This window comes from Centrocercus urophasianus, unplaced genomic scaffold (assembly GCF_019232065.1).
Source record: "Centrocercus urophasianus isolate 14NV4802_14NV808 unplaced genomic scaffold, USGS_Curo_1.0 seq_48, whole genome shotgun sequence".
NCBI lineage: Eukaryota > Metazoa > Chordata > Aves > Galliformes > Phasianidae > Centrocercus > Centrocercus urophasianus.
The window spans coordinates 1,649,741-1,667,398 of record NW_024885066.1 but is presented as its reverse complement, the minus strand read 5'-3'; the positions used below and the strand labels follow the sequence as shown (position 1 = coordinate 1,667,398).

The following is a 17,658-nucleotide window of genomic DNA, read 5'->3' as shown; positions in this document are numbered from 1 at the left end:
CAATGGGATGGCAGTAGGGCAGCAATGGGATGGCAGTGGGGTGGCAAAGGGGAAGCAACGGGGTGACGATGGGATGGCAGGGGGACAGCAATGGGGCTGGAGTGGGATGGCAACGGGACAGTGGTGGGATGGCAGTGGGGCAGCAATGAGATGGCAGTGGAGTGGCAATGGGGCAGAAATGTGATGGCAATAGGGCAGCAATTGGATGGCAATGGGGTGGCAGTGGGACAGCAATGGGGTGGCAGTGGGACAGCAATGGGGCAGCAATGGGGCAGCAATGGAATGGCAATGTGACAGTGATGGGATAGCAATGGGACGACAATAGGACGGCAGTAGGGCAGCAACGGGGTGACGATGGGATGGCAGTGGGACAGCAATGGGGCTGGAGTGGAATGGCAAAGGGGCAGCGATGGGATGGCAGCAGGATGGGTTGAGATGGAAATTGGGCTGCAACGGGATGGGATGGCAATGAAGCAGCAGTGGGATGGTAATAGGATGGTGATGGTGAGGGGATGGCAGTGGGACAGAAATAAGATGATGGAGGGGCAGTAATGGAATGGTGATGGGACAGCAGTGGCACAGTGATGGGATGGCAATGGGGCAGGATGAGATGACATTGAAACGGCAGTGGGGTGGCAGTGGGACGGCGATGGGACAGTACTGGGGTGGCAATGGGATGGCAGTGCATGGCACCACCTGGAGCCGCGCTCAGGCAGCACTCACAGCACATCACCAGGAAGGCCAGGCTGCTGTGGGCGCTGCTGGGAGAACTCCGTGTGGTTTTGGGTTCCCCCACTGCAGATCTGGGGTCACCGCGAGGGGTTGGGGGGCAGAGTGGTGGCACCATCATTGTCACCGGATGGGGCTCGATGCCACCGCTCCCGGCGTGGCTCCAGGGGTGCTTGGGGCTGCGGGGCTGTGTGCAGCCCGGGGAGGTGACGGTGCCATTCCCCAGCTCTGTGTCAGCCGTGCTAATAACAGCCTGTGCTCCTGCACTGCCTTTCATCTCAGGCCCTCGGAGGTGGCCCTCGGTGGCTCACAACACCTCCCTGGGGTGGCATCACAGCCATCATCCATCAGTGTTATTTCCGGAAGCCAAAGGGGCTGTGGGAGCCCCTGCACCGAGTGGGGATGGACTCAGCCTCGCTTTGCCTGGTGTGGGGACGTCCTCTGCAGTTGGTGGCACCCAAGTGTCACTCAGCCAAGGGCTGGGGGCAGTGGGATGGTGCTGGCAGTGCTGCCCGCATCCCCTGCCTCAGTTTCCCCACCCGCTGCACAAAACCCTCTGCCCAGACCTTCGCCTCCTCCTCCCTTCGGCTTTTGGGATGAATGAGCCTGGACTCAACCAACCCCTCCTCCTCCCTTCCTTCTGCCCCCACAGCCCAAGCGGGCAGCGCCCACCGCCCCACGTTATCTGGGTTGCCAGGCATCTCTGCACTCTGCTGCAGCTCCTCGGTGGGATAAGGTCTTCCTCCTCCTCATCCTCCCCTCCTCCTCATCCTTATCTTGTCCTTTTCGTCCTCCCCACTTCATCCTCCTCATCCTCCCCTTCTCCTCACCCTTACCTCCTCTTCCTCCTCATCCTCACCACCTCCTACTCCTCCTCATCTCATTCTTCTCATCCTCACCTTGTCCTCTTCATCCTCACCTCCTCTTCCTCCTCATCCTCACCTCATCCTCCTTATCTTCACCTCATTCTCCTCACGCTCACTTCATCCTCCTCATCCTTACCTTGTCTTCCTCATCCTCACCTCTTTCTCCTCATACTCACCACCTCCTCATCCTCACCTTGTCCTCCTCATCTTCACCACCTCATCCTCCTTGTCCTCCCCTCCTCCTCCTCCTCACCTCCTCCTCACCACCTCATCATCCTCATCCTCACCACATCCTCCTTGTCCTCACCTCCTCTTTCCCATCCTCATCTCATCATCCTCATCCTTACATTGCCTTCCTCCTCCTCACCCCTTCCTCCTTATCCTCACCTTGTCCTCCTCATCCTCATCTCATTCTTCTCATCCTCACCTTGTCCTCTTCTTCCTCACCACATCATCCTCCTCACCCTCACCTCCACCCCATTTTCACCTCATCCTCCTCATCCTCACCTTGTCCTCCCCTCACAGCTCCACCTTCCCCATCCTCACAGCTCCCCTGGGGACAAAGCAGTGCTCTGGGAGCTGCAGGGTTCCAGCAGTGCCACAACTGCACAAATGGTGCAAGCAGGAGGCAGCTCGGAGCTGTTTGCCGAGGGAGGTTGCAGACACAGCTGAGATCCACCTCCTAAATCCACAGCAGGCACAGACATGTGCACGGGGACAGCGTGGGGATGGTGGCCTGTTTGTGTAGGGACAACAGGTGAGCACCTGGAGACAGCTGGCACCTGCGTGGGGATGGTGGCACGTGTGCATGCACAGAGACAGCGCCGTGCATGCAGAGACAGCTGGTGTGTGGCATGGGGACACCAGGCATGCATGGGGCCGGGTGCCAGGGGGCAGGCAGTGCACGCATGGGGACTTCTGCCATGCACGAGGGAGCGTTGCTGCTGCCTGGGGTGACGCTTGGTGACGTCGGTGGCTCTGGAGCAGGGCCTGCTCCCTGCTGCTTGCTCAGGGAGGCGGCTCACCTGCGCAATGGCAGGCGGGCAGCAGTCGGTCCCACGCAGCCAGGGTGTCCCCAAGGCCTCTCCTGACCCCTCGGTTGGGCTGTTCCCTCCCAGCCTGGCTCGGTTCCTCCCCAGCCCTGCACCCAGTCTGCAGACGAGCATCCAACAGGGGCTGGGAAAGAGCCCCCAACGGGGCGCTGCTCACTGCAGTCCCCTGTGCCCAACTCCTGAGCCATATGCCAAGGGATTCTGCCAGGGCGCCCCAGTGCCACGGTTTGGAGTCCAGGAGTGGGTGCTCAGCTCAGTGCTGCCGGGCCCTGAAGTGCGCCCCACGGCATCACAGGGCACGGCCACTGCCCAGGCACCCGGCACTGGGGGCTCAACACAGGGGAAATAGGATGTGGGGTGTGGGGCATGAGACGTGGAACGGGGGACATGGGAACTGGGACAGGGAAGGTGGGACGCTGCATATGGGAGATGGGACATGGAAAACAAGGGAGGGAGGGGATGCTCTCCTGATTTCCTAAGCACTTTGACTCGTCCATCAGCCTCTTAGGAAACTTCCTGATGAAGCTCTTCTGCCGGTGCCACCAAAGGGGTTTTGCAACAGCAATATTTGCAGATTTCCATGGAAAACTGCTTTCACTCCCTGCACCCCACAGCCTGCACCCCACAGCCTGCAGCTGCCTGCTGGCCTCGCAGTGCTCCTGCCTCAGGGTTCACCCAGCACACCCAGCCCAACCCCACGATCCCCCAGCAGCTGTGGGCATCCCTCGGGGTGTTATGGGGCGCACTCTGAGCCCAGTCCTGGCTGCCCCACATGTTGAACATCTGCCCTATCCTTCACCTCCTTTTGCACAACGGCTTTGTGGCTTTCCAAGGAACCATCCAGCACCCTGGCACACACGTGGCACACGGGCCGTGTCCTGCTTTGGTGACGCCCTGCTGGCAGCTGCCCCAATTACACACACACTGGGCATCAGCAGCAGCAGAGCTTGATACCCACAGGGAGATCTCCACTGTCCAATGGGAGAGCAGTGTGCTGATGTGGAGATGGGCTCTGAGGGAGACCCCAGGGCTGGGGAATCTCTTAGGAGAAAACAGCAGTGGGACACGCACTGGGGTTCGGGCTCCCAGGGTGCAGTAGCAGCACCTGACCTTGTGGGTTCCATGATGGGAAACCAATGGGGCATCAATTTGGTTATCAATTGGGCATCCGTGGGTGGTGTATCAATGGGGCATCAGTGGGGCATCAGTGGGATGTCAAGCAGGTATCAAGGTGACACTAGTAGGGTATCAATGTGGTGTCAACTGGGTATCAATGGGTCATGAATGGGATGCCAGTAGGACATGAAAGGGATGTTAATGGAGCACCAATGTGGTATCGATGGGACATGAATGGAACATCAAAAGGACATCAGTGGAATGCCAACAGGGTGCGTAAGGGGCATCCATTCAGCATCAAGGGAACATCAACAGATGCCAATGGAAAGTCAATGGAATATCAGCAGAGCATCAATGGGACACGAGTGGGGTGTGAATGAGCCACCAGCGGGACATCAGTGCGGTATCCCAAGTGTCACGTCTGGGTGTCCCCACAGCCGCCGCTCCCGGGCGCGGTCCCTTTAAACCGCCAGGATCCCTCCACGCCGCAGGCCGTGCCAGAGGGCGGGGCAAGCCGCCGGAGCCCCGCCCCCTCTCTCTTTACCCCGCCTCTTTCCTTTTCCTCTTGTTCCGATTGGCGCTCCGTCTAGCCCCGACCTTCCCTCTTCACCAATCAGAGCGCAGGAGGGGCTGCGAGACCCGGCAGCGATTGGCGGCGGGGCCGGGCCAATGGGGGCGCGGCGGGGCTCCTATATAAAGGGGCGGCGGGGCGCGGGCGAGCGCAGTGCTGAGCGCAGCCGGCGGCGGGCGGGAGCGCAGCGGCGCGGAACGGTTCCCTGCAGCGCCCCCCGGGGTCCGCCTCCGCCCGCAGCTCCCCCCGCTCGGCACCGGCTTAGTTTTTTTTTGGTTTTTTTTTTTCTTCCCTTCTTCCCCCCCATCACCACCACCCCCCAGCCCGGTATTTCCGGCTGTTTTCCGCATCGCTTCCGGGGGGAGCTGCCGGCGGGGCGATGCTGGCGGCGGAGGCTGCAGGCTGCTCGGAGCAGCGCACCGGGGAGCGCTTCAGCGTGCTGACATGGGAGCAGGTGCAGCGGTTGGACCAGATCTTGGGCGAGACCGTCCCCATCCACGGCCGAGGCAACTTCCCGACGCTGTCCGTGAAGCCCCGAACCATCGTGCAGGTGAGAACCGGGCGGCGCCGGGGGGCTTTTGGGCTTCTGCCGCGGTCCCGGGGGGGTGGGAGATGGGGGGGGAGGGGGGGAGTGGGAGGAGCCCCGCACTGCGCTCCCGGAGGTTCCCCCTCCTCCCCCCCCCGTCTGTGTGCCCCGCACGTGGCGCTGCCCCCGGTCCGCACGGGGCTCTCGTTCCGATTCCAGAGTTCTGTTGGTTTAACCATAAAGTCATAACCGTGTTTAATATTAAACTGACAGCGTAGTTCAAATAAGCTGATGCATATTCATGTTTGGGAGGCAACTTCATTCTTCGGTAATGACTCATCAAATGTAAAATCGGGCATGTTGGCTTCTAATTACAAAGGAGATTCGCGAAGCCGAACCCCGGCCGGCTCTCCCAGCACAGCGGCTGCTGCTGCTGCGTTCGGAGCTCGATGGATGGATGCCGCCCCCCGGCTGCCCCGCTGTGGTTCTGTGCTGGTTTCCTTCTTTTCCCGATGTCTTTGTGTTTTTGAGCTGCTGCGTGCGGCCCAATGAGCTGCTATGGAGTCGGGGCAGTGCTGGAGCACCCCTAATATAGCTGTGTCCCAAAGGGATGCTGCTCGAGCTCCTTCCCGCGGTGTTTGGGGCTGAGTAATTCCGAGGAGTAACCAGAAAGGCACTCGTTGACAGTGGGGAGCAGCAGGTAGGGTTGGGGTAGGGCTGCCTGCCTGTCAGAACCAATTAACTCAACCGCAGTGGAGGTGAGGTGCAGGTTTGGGAAGCAGGTCAGCAGCCGTGTAACCCTCCAAATATCTGCCCCTATGGGGAAAAGCACATTCCTGCCCCTACTGGAGCCTCCTGTCCTTGGGGGGGGTCTGCTCAGCGCTGAGGCTTTGGGGTCAGGGTGGGGTTGTTCCCCCCTCAATGCTTAGCAGAGCTGTCAGCCCCCAGTCCAGGGCCTCGGTTGTGGGGCTGGAGCTCTGTAGCCCACAGATTCAGTGTAGGATTGAGCAGCCATCCTTGGCTTGTGTCTGGGAAGTTAAAACAGGAAGGAGACCTTCCCCCAGCTCTGCTTTGGTCTCTCTGTGATCTGTTTCTCACCTCGCACTGAGCCCCACAGAGCAGCAGTGCTGGCAGTGCGCGTGGCTCGTCCACCATCACCTGCAGCAATAGGGAGCTCATGGTGGGTTCAGCTCTCTGGCAGCTGCTCCGTAGATAAACCACTCCTGGATTTTAGGAGTGAATTCCTCTTTTAGAGGACAGATGTGTTCATATGCTGGTGGGGACTTGGGACTTCCGACGGCGAGTAGCTCCCTGGTTAACTGTTGCCCAGCATGTGACCGTTGCCGTGGGGCTGGCATTGAGCCCGGGCACATCTCCAGCCTGAGCAGCAGTTCCTAATGTCAGAGAGCAATGGGGAAATGCCAGCATTGTAGCTGCATCAGGGCACCGAGCAGCCTGCAGGGCTTGGGGTTTAACAAGTTTTAGGACGGTTGTAGGAGCATTTTTTCCAAGCCTGTCTCCCTGCAAGGGCAGCTCAGGGTCAGCGCAGCTCGCTATCTCGCTGTGGTCCTTCACCCCGGTGCTGCTTCTAAACCAAAGGACAGAGCTGCAACACGTGGGTGTCCCTGGGAGAATGGGGTGCCCTGCTGGGGTAACGGCTTGTCTGTACCCCAACGCTGGGCTCTTCCAAGCTGGCTCCTCACGTCCAGCACCAGGTGAGCAGGCGGAGGTTTGCAGGGCTCTGTAATTGCAGGAAGGAGAAATGAAAGGGATGGAGGGGGGTGAGGTTTGCATCTTCCTGCAGCAGCTCATCCTGCCTTCCCGAGATCTGTGAGCTCTGTTAAATGACAGGCCGTGTCCGTGGCGGTTTATTGTATGGTCTTAAGGTGATTCCAGCCTGCTGCCTGTTAAGTAATCAGGCAAATGATTCAGCCTCGTACTCAATGAACAAAGCTCTGCAGGTACGGGTGGGTGTGCCAGGGCTGAGCATTGACATTGCTGGAGTAACACCCGTCAGATGAAAGCTGCCTCCTGTGCTTGATAGCACGCCAAGTTCAGCACGAAGCTCTGACACACTGGAAATTGTTAGGATACACTTACTAGTTAGGACACGAACTTGCATACACCTGGCCAGGGCTTTTGAGTGCTTCTGGCATCTTGATTTGCCTCTAATTAATCTTGACAGTTAAAAGGGGATGGCCGAAATGAGTGAGCAGCTCTGATGAGATCAGCAGGGACGGCAGCCGCTCCTCCCCAGAGCCCTTTGGGGGGAACCTGGGGACGGCTGGGGCTGCAGCCCCAAGGAGCAGAGCCTGCTGCCCAGGAGCGGCTGGGATGGCGGGGAGGGGAGGGCACACGGATGTGATGGGAGACCCTCTGACGTGAGGAAGAGTGGGGGAGGCGTCCAGAGCTGTGCCAGGGGTGGGTCTCCCAGAGCGACCTATTTCTGCTGGGTTAGCTCTTTATTTTGCTTCCTTGCACTGGAGCGACCCATATAAGCGTGGGGAGCGGATCTCAGCGCTGTCCTGGGAACAGGCGCTCGCTTCTCACCTCCGCTCTCTTTATCCCTCAGGTTGTCCGCAGTCGCCTGGAGAAGAAGGGGATCGTGGTGCACAACGTGAGGCTGAACGGCTCGGCAGCCAGCCACGTGCTGCACCAGGACAGCGGGCTGGGCTACAAAGACCTCGACCTCATCTTCGGGGTGGATCTGAAGACGGAAGACGTCTTCCAGCAGGTGAAGGATGTGGTGATGGATTGCCTCCTCGACTTCCTCCCCGAAGGGGTCAACAAAGACAAGATCACCCCCATGACCCTGAAGGAAGCCTATGTGCAGAAGCTGGTGAAGGTGTGCAACGAAACCGACCGCTGGAGCCTCATCTCGCTGTCCAACAACAGCGGGAAGAACGTGGAGCTCAAATTCGTGGACTCTCTCAGGAGGCAGTTTGAGTTCAGCGTGGATTCCTTTCAGATCATCCTGGATTCCCTTCTGCTCTTCGGGGAGTGCTCGGAGAACCCCATGGCTGAGAACTTCCACCCCACGGTCACCGGGGAGAGCATGTATGGGGACTTTGAGGAGGCCATGGAGCACCTGAGGAGCAGAGTCATCGCCACCCGGAACCCGGAGGAGATCAGAGGCGGGGGGCTCCTGAAGTACTGCAACCTCCTGGTGAGGGGCTTCAAACCCAAATCCGAGGTGGATATGAAGGCTCTGCAGCGTTACATGTGCTCCAGGTTTTTCATAGACTTTTCTGACATCGGCGAGCAGCAGAGGAAGCTGGAGTGCTACCTGCAGAGCCACTTCGTGGGCATGGAGGACAAACGTTATGACTATCTGATGACCCTCCACCGGGTGGTCAATGAGAGCACGGTCTGCCTCATGGGACACGAGCGGAGGCAGACCCTGAACCTCATTGCCACGCTGGCCGTGAGGGTCCTGGCCGAGCAGAACATCCTCCCCACGGTCACAAATGTCACCTGCTATTACCAGCCAGCCCCTTACATCAGTGAGATCAACGTCAACTACTACGTGACCCACGTGCAGCCCTTCCTGCCCTGCAACCAATCCTACCCGACGTGGCTGCCCTGTAACTGAGCTGGGATGAACTTCGGGGGCTGCCCTCGAGGTATTCCCTCATTTTGGGGAGCCAGGAGCGGGGGCGACCTTCCTAGGACTGCAACAAAAGCAAACTTCACTCTCTCCCCCCAGCGTGTGTTGCTGCTGGGGTGGTCAGAGCCAGGCCTGCAGGCTGTGATGGGCCGCGCAGCGCTGCAGGAGCTCAGATGGGAAGATTTATTGTAGGCAATGGGGGGTGGGGGGGTGTGAGGGGAGATTGTAGAGTTCCGGTGAGGTAGATCTGCACTGCCCTGACATGGATCTGAATCTTTTTTCCTTTTTTTTTCTTTTTTTTTTTTTTAGTGCAGGGGGTGTTATGGGGTGTGTGCAGACTTGTGGTTTCTGATGAGAGAAGCCAGAGTGGCTAATTCCTGTGAACGGACCAAAGAATCCTGTTTAAGTGCCTGTAACAATATAAACACAACTGTACTGTAAACCTGATACATAGATATATATTTTTTGCAGGGGTTGACATCCCGAGAGCTCGAAGAGGGGATGTCCTGCGTGGAAAATGTTTCTGTTGTATGGGGGGTGGGGGGGAGGGTCGTGAGATCATTTCTAGTAGCCTTGCTGGAGGGAGAGTGGGATTGCAGCGACGTGTCACCGGGGTTCTGGCTTGGATTGACTGCCTGCCCCCCCCCCCCCCCCCCCCCCCCCCCCCCCCCCCCCCGTGTGGGTTGACTGAAATTCCCCATCCTGTAGTGCCTAAAGGTGAATTTGTCCATGGAGGATGATGCAGATCGGTGTGGGAGCCCCAGGCTGTGCAAGGTGCTGTGTTTTCTAGGGGAATTGGCAATGCTGCTTTTCTTGGCATCACGTTTGGGGCTCTGTGGGAAGAGCAGGCTTGTCCTTGAAGCACAACGCGTTCAGGAGGCTGTTATCTCACGGTGGGGGCTGTGTCCTTGGGGTGGGGGGGATGCACAGCCCTCTCCCAGCACCCTGATCCTCCTCCACTTTGGGGCAGGTCCTGTTCAGAAGCAGCTGCTGTGATCCCGGCTGTGTGAAGCATTGGAACTCATCCTCTAGCTTAGAAGCTGAGCTCCTGGGGTCCCACGTGAGGGGTGGTTGGTGTTAGGAGAAATTCTGTCTTCCAAACAAACCCTATTGTGTCTTGAGGGCCCCGGGGTGCATCTGTAGGGTGTGCAGAGCCTTTCCCTCAGCTGCCCCTTCTCACCGAGCATCATCTCAGGCTGTCTGTGCGTGGATGGGGGCAGTGGGAAGGCAGCTGGGTGCTCCCTCTGAGGCTCAGTATCTCTACTAACTCATTTGTGTTCCTGTGACGACTGTACCAGGCGGGCAGACGTGCTAAATAAAGTCTAGATACTTGGACTGTGTCTAGCCAGATGGCTGCCTTCTTTGGGGGCAGGGGTGATGCAGGGTGGGGATGCCACCGGGGGCTCCTTGCGCTTCATACCAATTAACCAAGCTTCCCATCGGTGCAGCTTTGCTTCCTGCCCAGCAAATCCCATGGAGGAGCACTGGTGTCACTGTGGCTTTCCCACAGGGCAGCTTTGCTTTCGTAGGCACAGCTCACCAGCAGCCTGCAAACTGCTTGGTGCTCTGCTCCGTGCAAAGCTGTTCCAAGGCTGGCTTCGAGATCCTGACCACCATCTCCCATTTCAAGCTCCACGACATGTAGCATGCTTCTCTTCATTCTTACAGGCTCCTTACTCCCTACCCACAGAAACAGAGATGCACTAAACTGAGATGTTTTTTCTCCCCCCTCCCTATTGCAGATGTGTTTCCCTACAGCTGACAGCTCGACTTACGTTGAGATTGCACTTTTGGTTTGCGGAGTGCGTGTGGTGGGACTCTTATGAATGGGTTGAATCTGAATTTTCTAGACCTTGCAGTGATACTGTGCTGCCTCCTGTGAGGGGGCATTGGGAAGATTCCAGTAGCTTGAATGGCGCTTGATTTTGTTTTAAGTGTTTTTTTTTCCTACACCTGTATCACTTGTCATGCGATGGGCTTGACATAGATTCACTAGATTCTTTAGAATCTGTTTAAAAATAAATACAGTGTATTCAAATCTGTTGGGTTTTTTTATTTGCTTATCTATCAGGGCAGGGTGGTGGTACTGCTGCTGTCCTTACCAGTAAGAACCAGAACAGATTGCTGGTCTGGAGCAGCTGTGGGCTCCTGATTCTCCCTCTGTCCCCCTCTGCTCTGGGCTCTCTGTCCCGAAGCCTGGTGGCACACAGCTGGGAGCTTTCTGTTTGTAATGATGTCTCATGGGGGTCCTGCTCATTGCTGCTCCCTGTTCCTGGTGGTCCCATCGGTGTTCTGCTCTTTGGTCACCATCTGGGCTCCCATGGGATGATGCTGGGTGACCCTCCCTGCTGCTCCTGCCTTCTCATGAGTAGCATCCCGTGCCCGTGGTCACCAGCACCACGTTGCTCCTCTGCTGTAATGCTGTGTTTGGGGCAGCACCCTGCAGCAAGGTGTTTCCCCTCGGGATGGCAGGGCTGGGAAGCCGGGGGGGCTCATTCTCTAGCGAAGCCCTGTGCCCAGCCAGGTTCCTGGTGGTGGCTGGGAGCTGGGTGTGAGCTCCTCGTTGCCTGGCTGCCCTCCAGCCGGAGCTGCAGTTTCATTTCCCCTCGCAGAGCTACAGGCAGTTCTGGTTCCACCGCAACAATCGTGCTGACAACATGCCAGTCCTTGTTTGGGACAGACTTGCTGGCTCTGCTTCTCCAAACCCTGGCAGTTGTGGGGCTGTGAGCTCCTCTCTGACATCAGCCCTGGGCTGGAGCAGGGATTGCGCCCAGCAGCCGCTCAGGTGGGAGCAGAGCTGCTCTGTGTGGGCTGATTTCTCCTTGTTGGCACCGAGCTGCCTTCCCTGAGCATCTGCTGGGCCTGAAAATATCTGCCAGGTCTGTCGGCTGCTGCTGTGACCCTGAGCGTGGCAGCAAAAGCCCTGACAGCACCGGCTGTCATTGTTGGGGCGGATCAGGAGGCACAAAAGGACGCGAGTGGAAAGTACTAGCTGTAAGCAGAAAGGAAATGTTTACCAACCCGCATTCGGAGCTCTCTTTTGTTAATTGTCCAATAAAACCACATCTGTCTTTATTTATTTTTTTGCCCCTTGCAGCCTGTATCTGTCTTTTTTTTTTTTTTTTTTTTTTTTTTGTTTTGGGGGGGGGGGTGATGGAAAAAGTGGGTTTGGGCTGGTGTGTTGGGTGCCCCCCCCCCCAGAGCCAGGGTTGGCTGAGTGCTGCTTCACTTCCCTGCTCACAAATGGGAGCACAGAGTAGTTTGGCTGTTGGGGTTTCTCTGCTTTGCACGGCTCGTGGTTCTCCTCCTGGTTTTGCACCCTTGCTGTGATGCTCTGAGTGACTGACAAGGGAGAGCTTGCTGAGATCTGCACATGGAGCATTGCATGGTGGTGCCTCTACGTGCCCAAAGCTGCACTCATCCCGCAGCTTCGTGGCCCCACTACCATAGAATTGCATGGGTTGAAAGGGACCTTAAGGGTCATCAGTTGCTGCCAACCCAGGCCTGCAACTGGTGCTGCTCCCAGGCAGCTCAGGCCCCCTGGGCACAGCGCAGTGCTCACAGCCTCAGCCCTTTTCCTGGAAGCAGGTCTGGCCAAGCCCCGGGCTTGGAGGAACGGGAGGAATTTGTCTCAGGTTTCCAGAGTGCAAGAAGCATCTTGCTCCCACCTTTCAGCTGTCCTTAATCTGCTCTGCTCTGAGCACCATCCCTGTGTCTGCTGGCGGCTGGGTTCGGGTTGGGGCTGGGTTTGGGTTGGGTTGGGTTGGGGATGGGTTGGGGATGGATTTGGGCTGAGTTTGGGTTGGGTTGGGGATGAGTTTGGGTTGAATTTGGGCTGGGCTGGGGCTGGGTGTGGGCTGGGTTGGGGATGGGCTGGGGATGGATTGGATTCAGGCTGAGTTTGGGCTGGGTTGAGTTTGGGCTGGGTTCAGGCTGGCTTAGGGCCAGGCTCAGGCTGGGTTTGGGCTGGGTTTGGGCTGGGTTTAGGCAGCAGTTCGGCCACCTCCAGGATTTTGGAGCTCCTGCATGTCCTCGGGCAGCGCGGGTGTTAACTGTGCTATTTGAGCTCATGCCGGCTGAGAGAACAGCCTGTCTGTGCGGCTCCTCTTTCCATTTATAGCTGTGTTTAGGCGATCCAGTGCACGGACCCTCGCGCTTTGACGCCTGGTGCCAAGCACGAGACAAATGCTTCATTGATACGTGCATACCGGGAGGGCAGCGGGGCCGGGACGGCGCTGAGCTGGGTGGCACGGGCTGGGGCCGGGCAGGCTGAGCCCAGGGGAGTGCTCACAAGTGGGGAGGAAGGCGCGGCGCGCAGCTCGTGCTGCTCTGCTGTCTCACCTGCCGGCCCCGGAGCTGAAGGATCGCAGATGGGGTTTCTGCGCACCTCAGCTCGCGGCAAACTGCTCAGAGTTGGGAATGGAGGTTGTCCCCTTCTCTCCTGAGCGCATCGAGGTGAGATCAGTGGTGTGGAGCTGCTTGCACACACCAGCCCAGCTCCCCATGTGCACTCACAAACCCACCGTCCCCAGTAGAACCATAGAATATCCCAACTTAGAAAAGACCCATATGGATCCCTGAGTCCAACTCTGGCAGTAAAAGGGGTTTCGTGCTTGGAAAACCTGGTGCATCCTCCGGAGGTGCTGAAGGTTTGCTGGGTGGTGCCCAGCAGAGCAGAGGGCCTTTAGGTGGGAGCGTGGTTCAGGAGTTGTGCCTGGTGATGTACATGGAGGCAGATAACAGCCCACACAAAGCACAAGGTGCCCTCTCACCTCTAGGGCTCACATCCCCTTCCCAGCATCTCAGAGCTGAAGGGCCGTCCCCGCCTCCCCTTCCTGCCCAGGGAGTGACATTTCCCTTCGCTTTGTGGATGGGGCATCTCTCTGATGAGGACATCTTTGCCCACCCATCCAGGCTGGCTGATCCCTGCCCCCGTGCTGCCACCACAGCAATGTTTACCCTGCTTATCTCACTGCTCCCAAGCCCCTATTCCAACAGGAGCGGTGTCACCCTGCCTTCCCAGCGCCATCAGCACGCAGCGCTCCCCACGGCATCGCTGTGCCCTACATTTCAGCCTGCTGTTTTAATGAAGGGTGGCTGCATCACACCCCGACGGCCCTCCTGCCTCTCCCTGCAGCACCCAGAACGATTACACCAAGCATCCCTTCCCCTCCTGCACAATTACAGCTCCATCCTGCCTAAATCCGCATGGCCGCGGCGTGACTCACCTAAGACAGCACCCCTAATGAATCCTGGGTGCATTCCTTCCAGGCTGGACGTGATGTTAACGTGCCACTTAGTAACCAGCCACCCTTTTTCATCGTCAGCACAGCGAGTCGAGCCAGTTTCTTCCCCTGCCCCTCCTCTGCCACAGCGGGACGGGCGGCTGCAACCTGTCCATGTCAGCATCCAGGGCGTCATTCCCTTTTGTGGAGGGGTTTCTCACTGCTGCACTGAGGCCCAGCGATCTGCATCTGTGCTGGGAAAGGAGAATTGCCCACGTGTGTGTATCAGATAAGCTGAAATAAAGCCCTGATTGAGGCAGAAGGGATGCTTGGGGCTGGGGGACACAGGGCCTGGAGTTGCACAACGCTGCAACACGGGGCTGTGGGGTTTTCTTTCTGTTTGATTGCTGCTCAAGGGTTTCTTCTTCACAGAGCCATCAGCAGGAGCTTCCAGATACTGAAAGCAGCAGCAGAGGAGATGGTGACAGAGACAGTGCAGCCTCTGCCCCTCACAGCCTGGGGCTGTGCTCCAGCATCACACAGCCCAGCACTGAGCGCACCTGGAGCAGGACTGGGATTCCAGTGCACATCCCCAGTGGTTCCCAGCTGTGTGGCACATCTGCCTGCACATGGCACTGTGTTGGGCTCCCACAGCGTGCCCAGCCGCTGCAAATCCCCAACACCTCCTGTCCCCAGCCCCAAACAGCCCTGAGCTTCAGCAGACCACAGTTCGAAGAAGTCCATCGCTCTGTGCCTGCCCCACTTGGGGGTCAGCAAGGCCCCGTGGGCAGCTGCCTGGTGGGGGGAAGCTGGAGCTGTGCTGGGGATGTGGTGTGGGTGTGCTGGTGTGTGTGCAGAGGATGGGGCACAGGGATGGAGCAGTGCCTGAGCAGGATGCTCTCAGGGGGATGCGCGGGGGCTGCAGCGTGGGGAAGCGGTGAGGCGGGATGGGGCGACAAGAAGACAAATGTTTTGTGTCTCTCCCACGTGGAGCAGAGCCTGGATTCAGCCTGGAGCCACTCCAGCTCGATGAGCAGCGTGTCCTGCAGCGTTGTCCAGGGCTGTTTCCAGGGAGCACTTGGCTATGGGACAGGACAGCACTGAGACCATTGCTGTGGGTTTCCCTTTGCTGCAGGACACGCACTGGGGTCTCTCCCCGTGTTCTTCCCTTGGTTTCTGCCCAGGTGTGCAGGTCCACCTCACAGAGCCTTCGGGAAGGATTAAGGAGTCTGTTCTGCTGTGTGATTTCTGGATGACAACTTCCAGCTGCTCTCTTATTGATTGGGAGGGTATTTAGCAGCCTGGAGCTTTAAAGGATGCCCTGAACCGTGGCTGTCACCTCTGGGGTGTCTGAGACATCAGCCTAGATGGCTGTAATTCAAGGCAAAATGGGGAGCCCAGGGTGCTGCCAGGCACAGCCCAAGTGGCAGCATGAAATCTGGGTGTTGGGAAGGGGTGCAGAACTCACGGCCCTTTTCCCTCCTGCCTCATCCTGCCAGCCCCAGCAGCTCTGTCAGCACAGATGTGCCACAATGCCTCATCCTCTGAGCCCAGGGCTGATCCATCATCCATCAGGCTGCCAGGCCAGGGGATGCCCCCAGCCCACCACGATCCAGAGATCCAGCATGGGGACAGCAGGGACACAACTCCCTCCCAAACCGGCCTGGGCAGCTCTGGGAGTCCCCACGCCATGTGTCAAGCCTTGGGAAGACACTAATTGTCCCATCACAGGAGACGGGCTGGAAAAAGGAAGTAACGAGGAGCTCTTTGTGACACCCATCTGCTCCTCTCCAGCAGACATGGCTCCAGGAGGCTGCTGTGGCAGTGCCATGTGCTGGTGCCATGTGCTGGTGCCATGTGCTGGTGCCACGTGCCAGCCAGCGTGCGCAGCGCTGCAGAATGGACAGGTGAGATAAGGAGCTGTGTGCATGCACCCTGTGCTCCAGCACGTCCCTCTGCACCCAAGCTGAGGGTGATCTGCCTCTCCTGCATCCAGGGCTTGGGACACACCAGCACGTGGACCGTGGAGTGCGGGATGCAGGTTCTGCTCCATGCCCTGAAAGCTTTGCAAATCCTGAAACGCTGCTCGCAAAAGGCGCCAGGAAAACCCCAAACCTGGAAAGCAGCAGCGATAAGGGGCTGACAGGGCAGGGAAGGAGTGGCCATGGCAGTGCAGTGTTTGCTCTGGGCTCACCGGCCTCAGCTGGAGCAGAATGTGATGGCAGGTAATAAATCCATCTGGCCATGCCCTGTTCTTCGAGTATTTCAAGATTACTGCAACCTTTGTGTCCCGGCTGCTTTCTCCCAGCACGGGCTGTGGGTGCAGTGCAGGAGATTACAGCCTTTCAGCGTTATTTATGTGCGTAACTTCGGGGTTATCAGGAGAGCCTAGGAGAGGGAGATGGCACGTTAAAACAGCTCTGCTTTATGCTGCAATTATAAGGCTCAGCAGATGATTTCTAGAATGCACAAGCCACCCTGCATGCATGAATGCAACCTGCCACCCTGAATGCAATGCTGCGCTCATTGCACTGGGCCAAGAGACCCCGTGATGTTAATTGCACGAGGGGGGGTTGTGCACCGAGCCTCATTTCAGCCCCCAACAACAGACACAGCATTTGGGGGCTCGCGGTGCCCATCAGATGGAAGGAGCAGAACTACCCCAAAGCTCAGCAGGGATCGTTCCATCCGCCGCCCCGCGCTGCAGATCAAACCCCCGCTGACCTGCAGGGCTGACAAAGGGACAATGGTCTCTGGGCTTTGTTTAATGTCCCTGGGACTGGCAAAGGACGTTCCCAGCTGCTCACCTCCCTTTGTTCCTGTGTTGACCATGGCTGCATGGAGCTGTGGTGCCCCGGGGTTTGTGCCCACGGCTCCATATCCACACAGCCAGGCCCTGTTGGTTGGATAAAAGCTGTTGATGCGGGCTGCTTTGGAAGGTTTTTGGTGCTTTTTGAGGTGGTGTCTGCGGAAGGGGATCTGTTCTTCTGGTTATCACCCCCCACCCGATGCAGAGGGTGCAATGGTGGGAGCAGAGGGGCTGCCCTGAATGGATTCAGCATGGTCCAGCTGGATGTGTAAGCACTGGGAGACCTCCAGGATGGGACAGAGGAATCACCGCATCCCCAAAAAGCTCCCACCCCCTTCCCATATAGGATTTTGCAGCACCTCCCCCAGAGCATTGCACCCAGCCGGTCCCAGGGCGGGTTTATCAGCACCGCTGCCTTTGGTCATGGGGGTAAAAGCAGGGGAGCAGCGCGCCGGGTGCCAGGGCAGGCAGTTTGCTTTGCCTATCAGGAGGGAGAGGAGAAAGATAAATGCATGCCAGGTGGCTCTGGCAGTGCTGGCATCAGGAAAAGTTTCCATAGGGGTTGGTGGCGCTGGGTTATACAGCTTCACCCCATCCACACGTCCTCTGGCTCTCCTTACCCACATCCCATGGATGTGGGGAAACCCCACCAGCCTGGACTGAAACCCATCCCAGGGGGCTGCCCATCCATCTGCTAACACTGGGCACAGCCCGACCTGGGAAGGTGATGCTGCAGTGGTGGCCACAGCTCTGCCCCCCCAAACCCCACCCCATATGGGGCTGCTCCTGCAGGGATGTGGGTCCATGACTCTGTGTGCTTAAAGCCGTGGCCATCCGTCCCTGCAGTGTCCTGGTCCCTGTCCCACAGCACTGACAGCAGTTCCCATTGCACGTCTCATACATAGGCACAGGAGGTGTGGGTTAGAATCCCAATTCTGTGCTAGGGGAACATCACCACCCCACATGACAGCTTCACTCAGCCAAAACCAAGAGGCAAATCAGTGTTATGACATTTATTTCATGAGGACTCACTAAAACAACCCAGAATGACAAAACAAACCCCAAACTGCAACCTATAACCATTCCCATGGGGTCGCATCCCTAGATAACCCATCCATCCCTCCCTCCTCCATCCCCCCATTCATCCATCCATCCAT

General features: G+C 58.0%; 1 protein-coding gene across 1 annotated transcript; it reads left to right on the top strand.

Annotated features, from left to right (window-relative positions):
- The first annotated feature begins 4,528 nt into the window (after positions 1-4,528).
- Positions 4,529-8,909, top strand: TENT5B (terminal nucleotidyltransferase 5B). The gene is made up of 2 exons (XM_042834676.1): positions 4,529-4,884; positions 7,433-8,909. The coding sequence occupies exons 1-2, from the start codon at positions 4,714-4,716 to the stop codon at positions 8,450-8,452; spliced, it is 1,191 nt and encodes a 396-aa protein (XP_042690610.1). The 5' UTR covers positions 4,529-4,713; the 3' UTR covers positions 8,453-8,909.
- Positions 8,910-17,658: the final 8,749 nt, after the last annotated feature.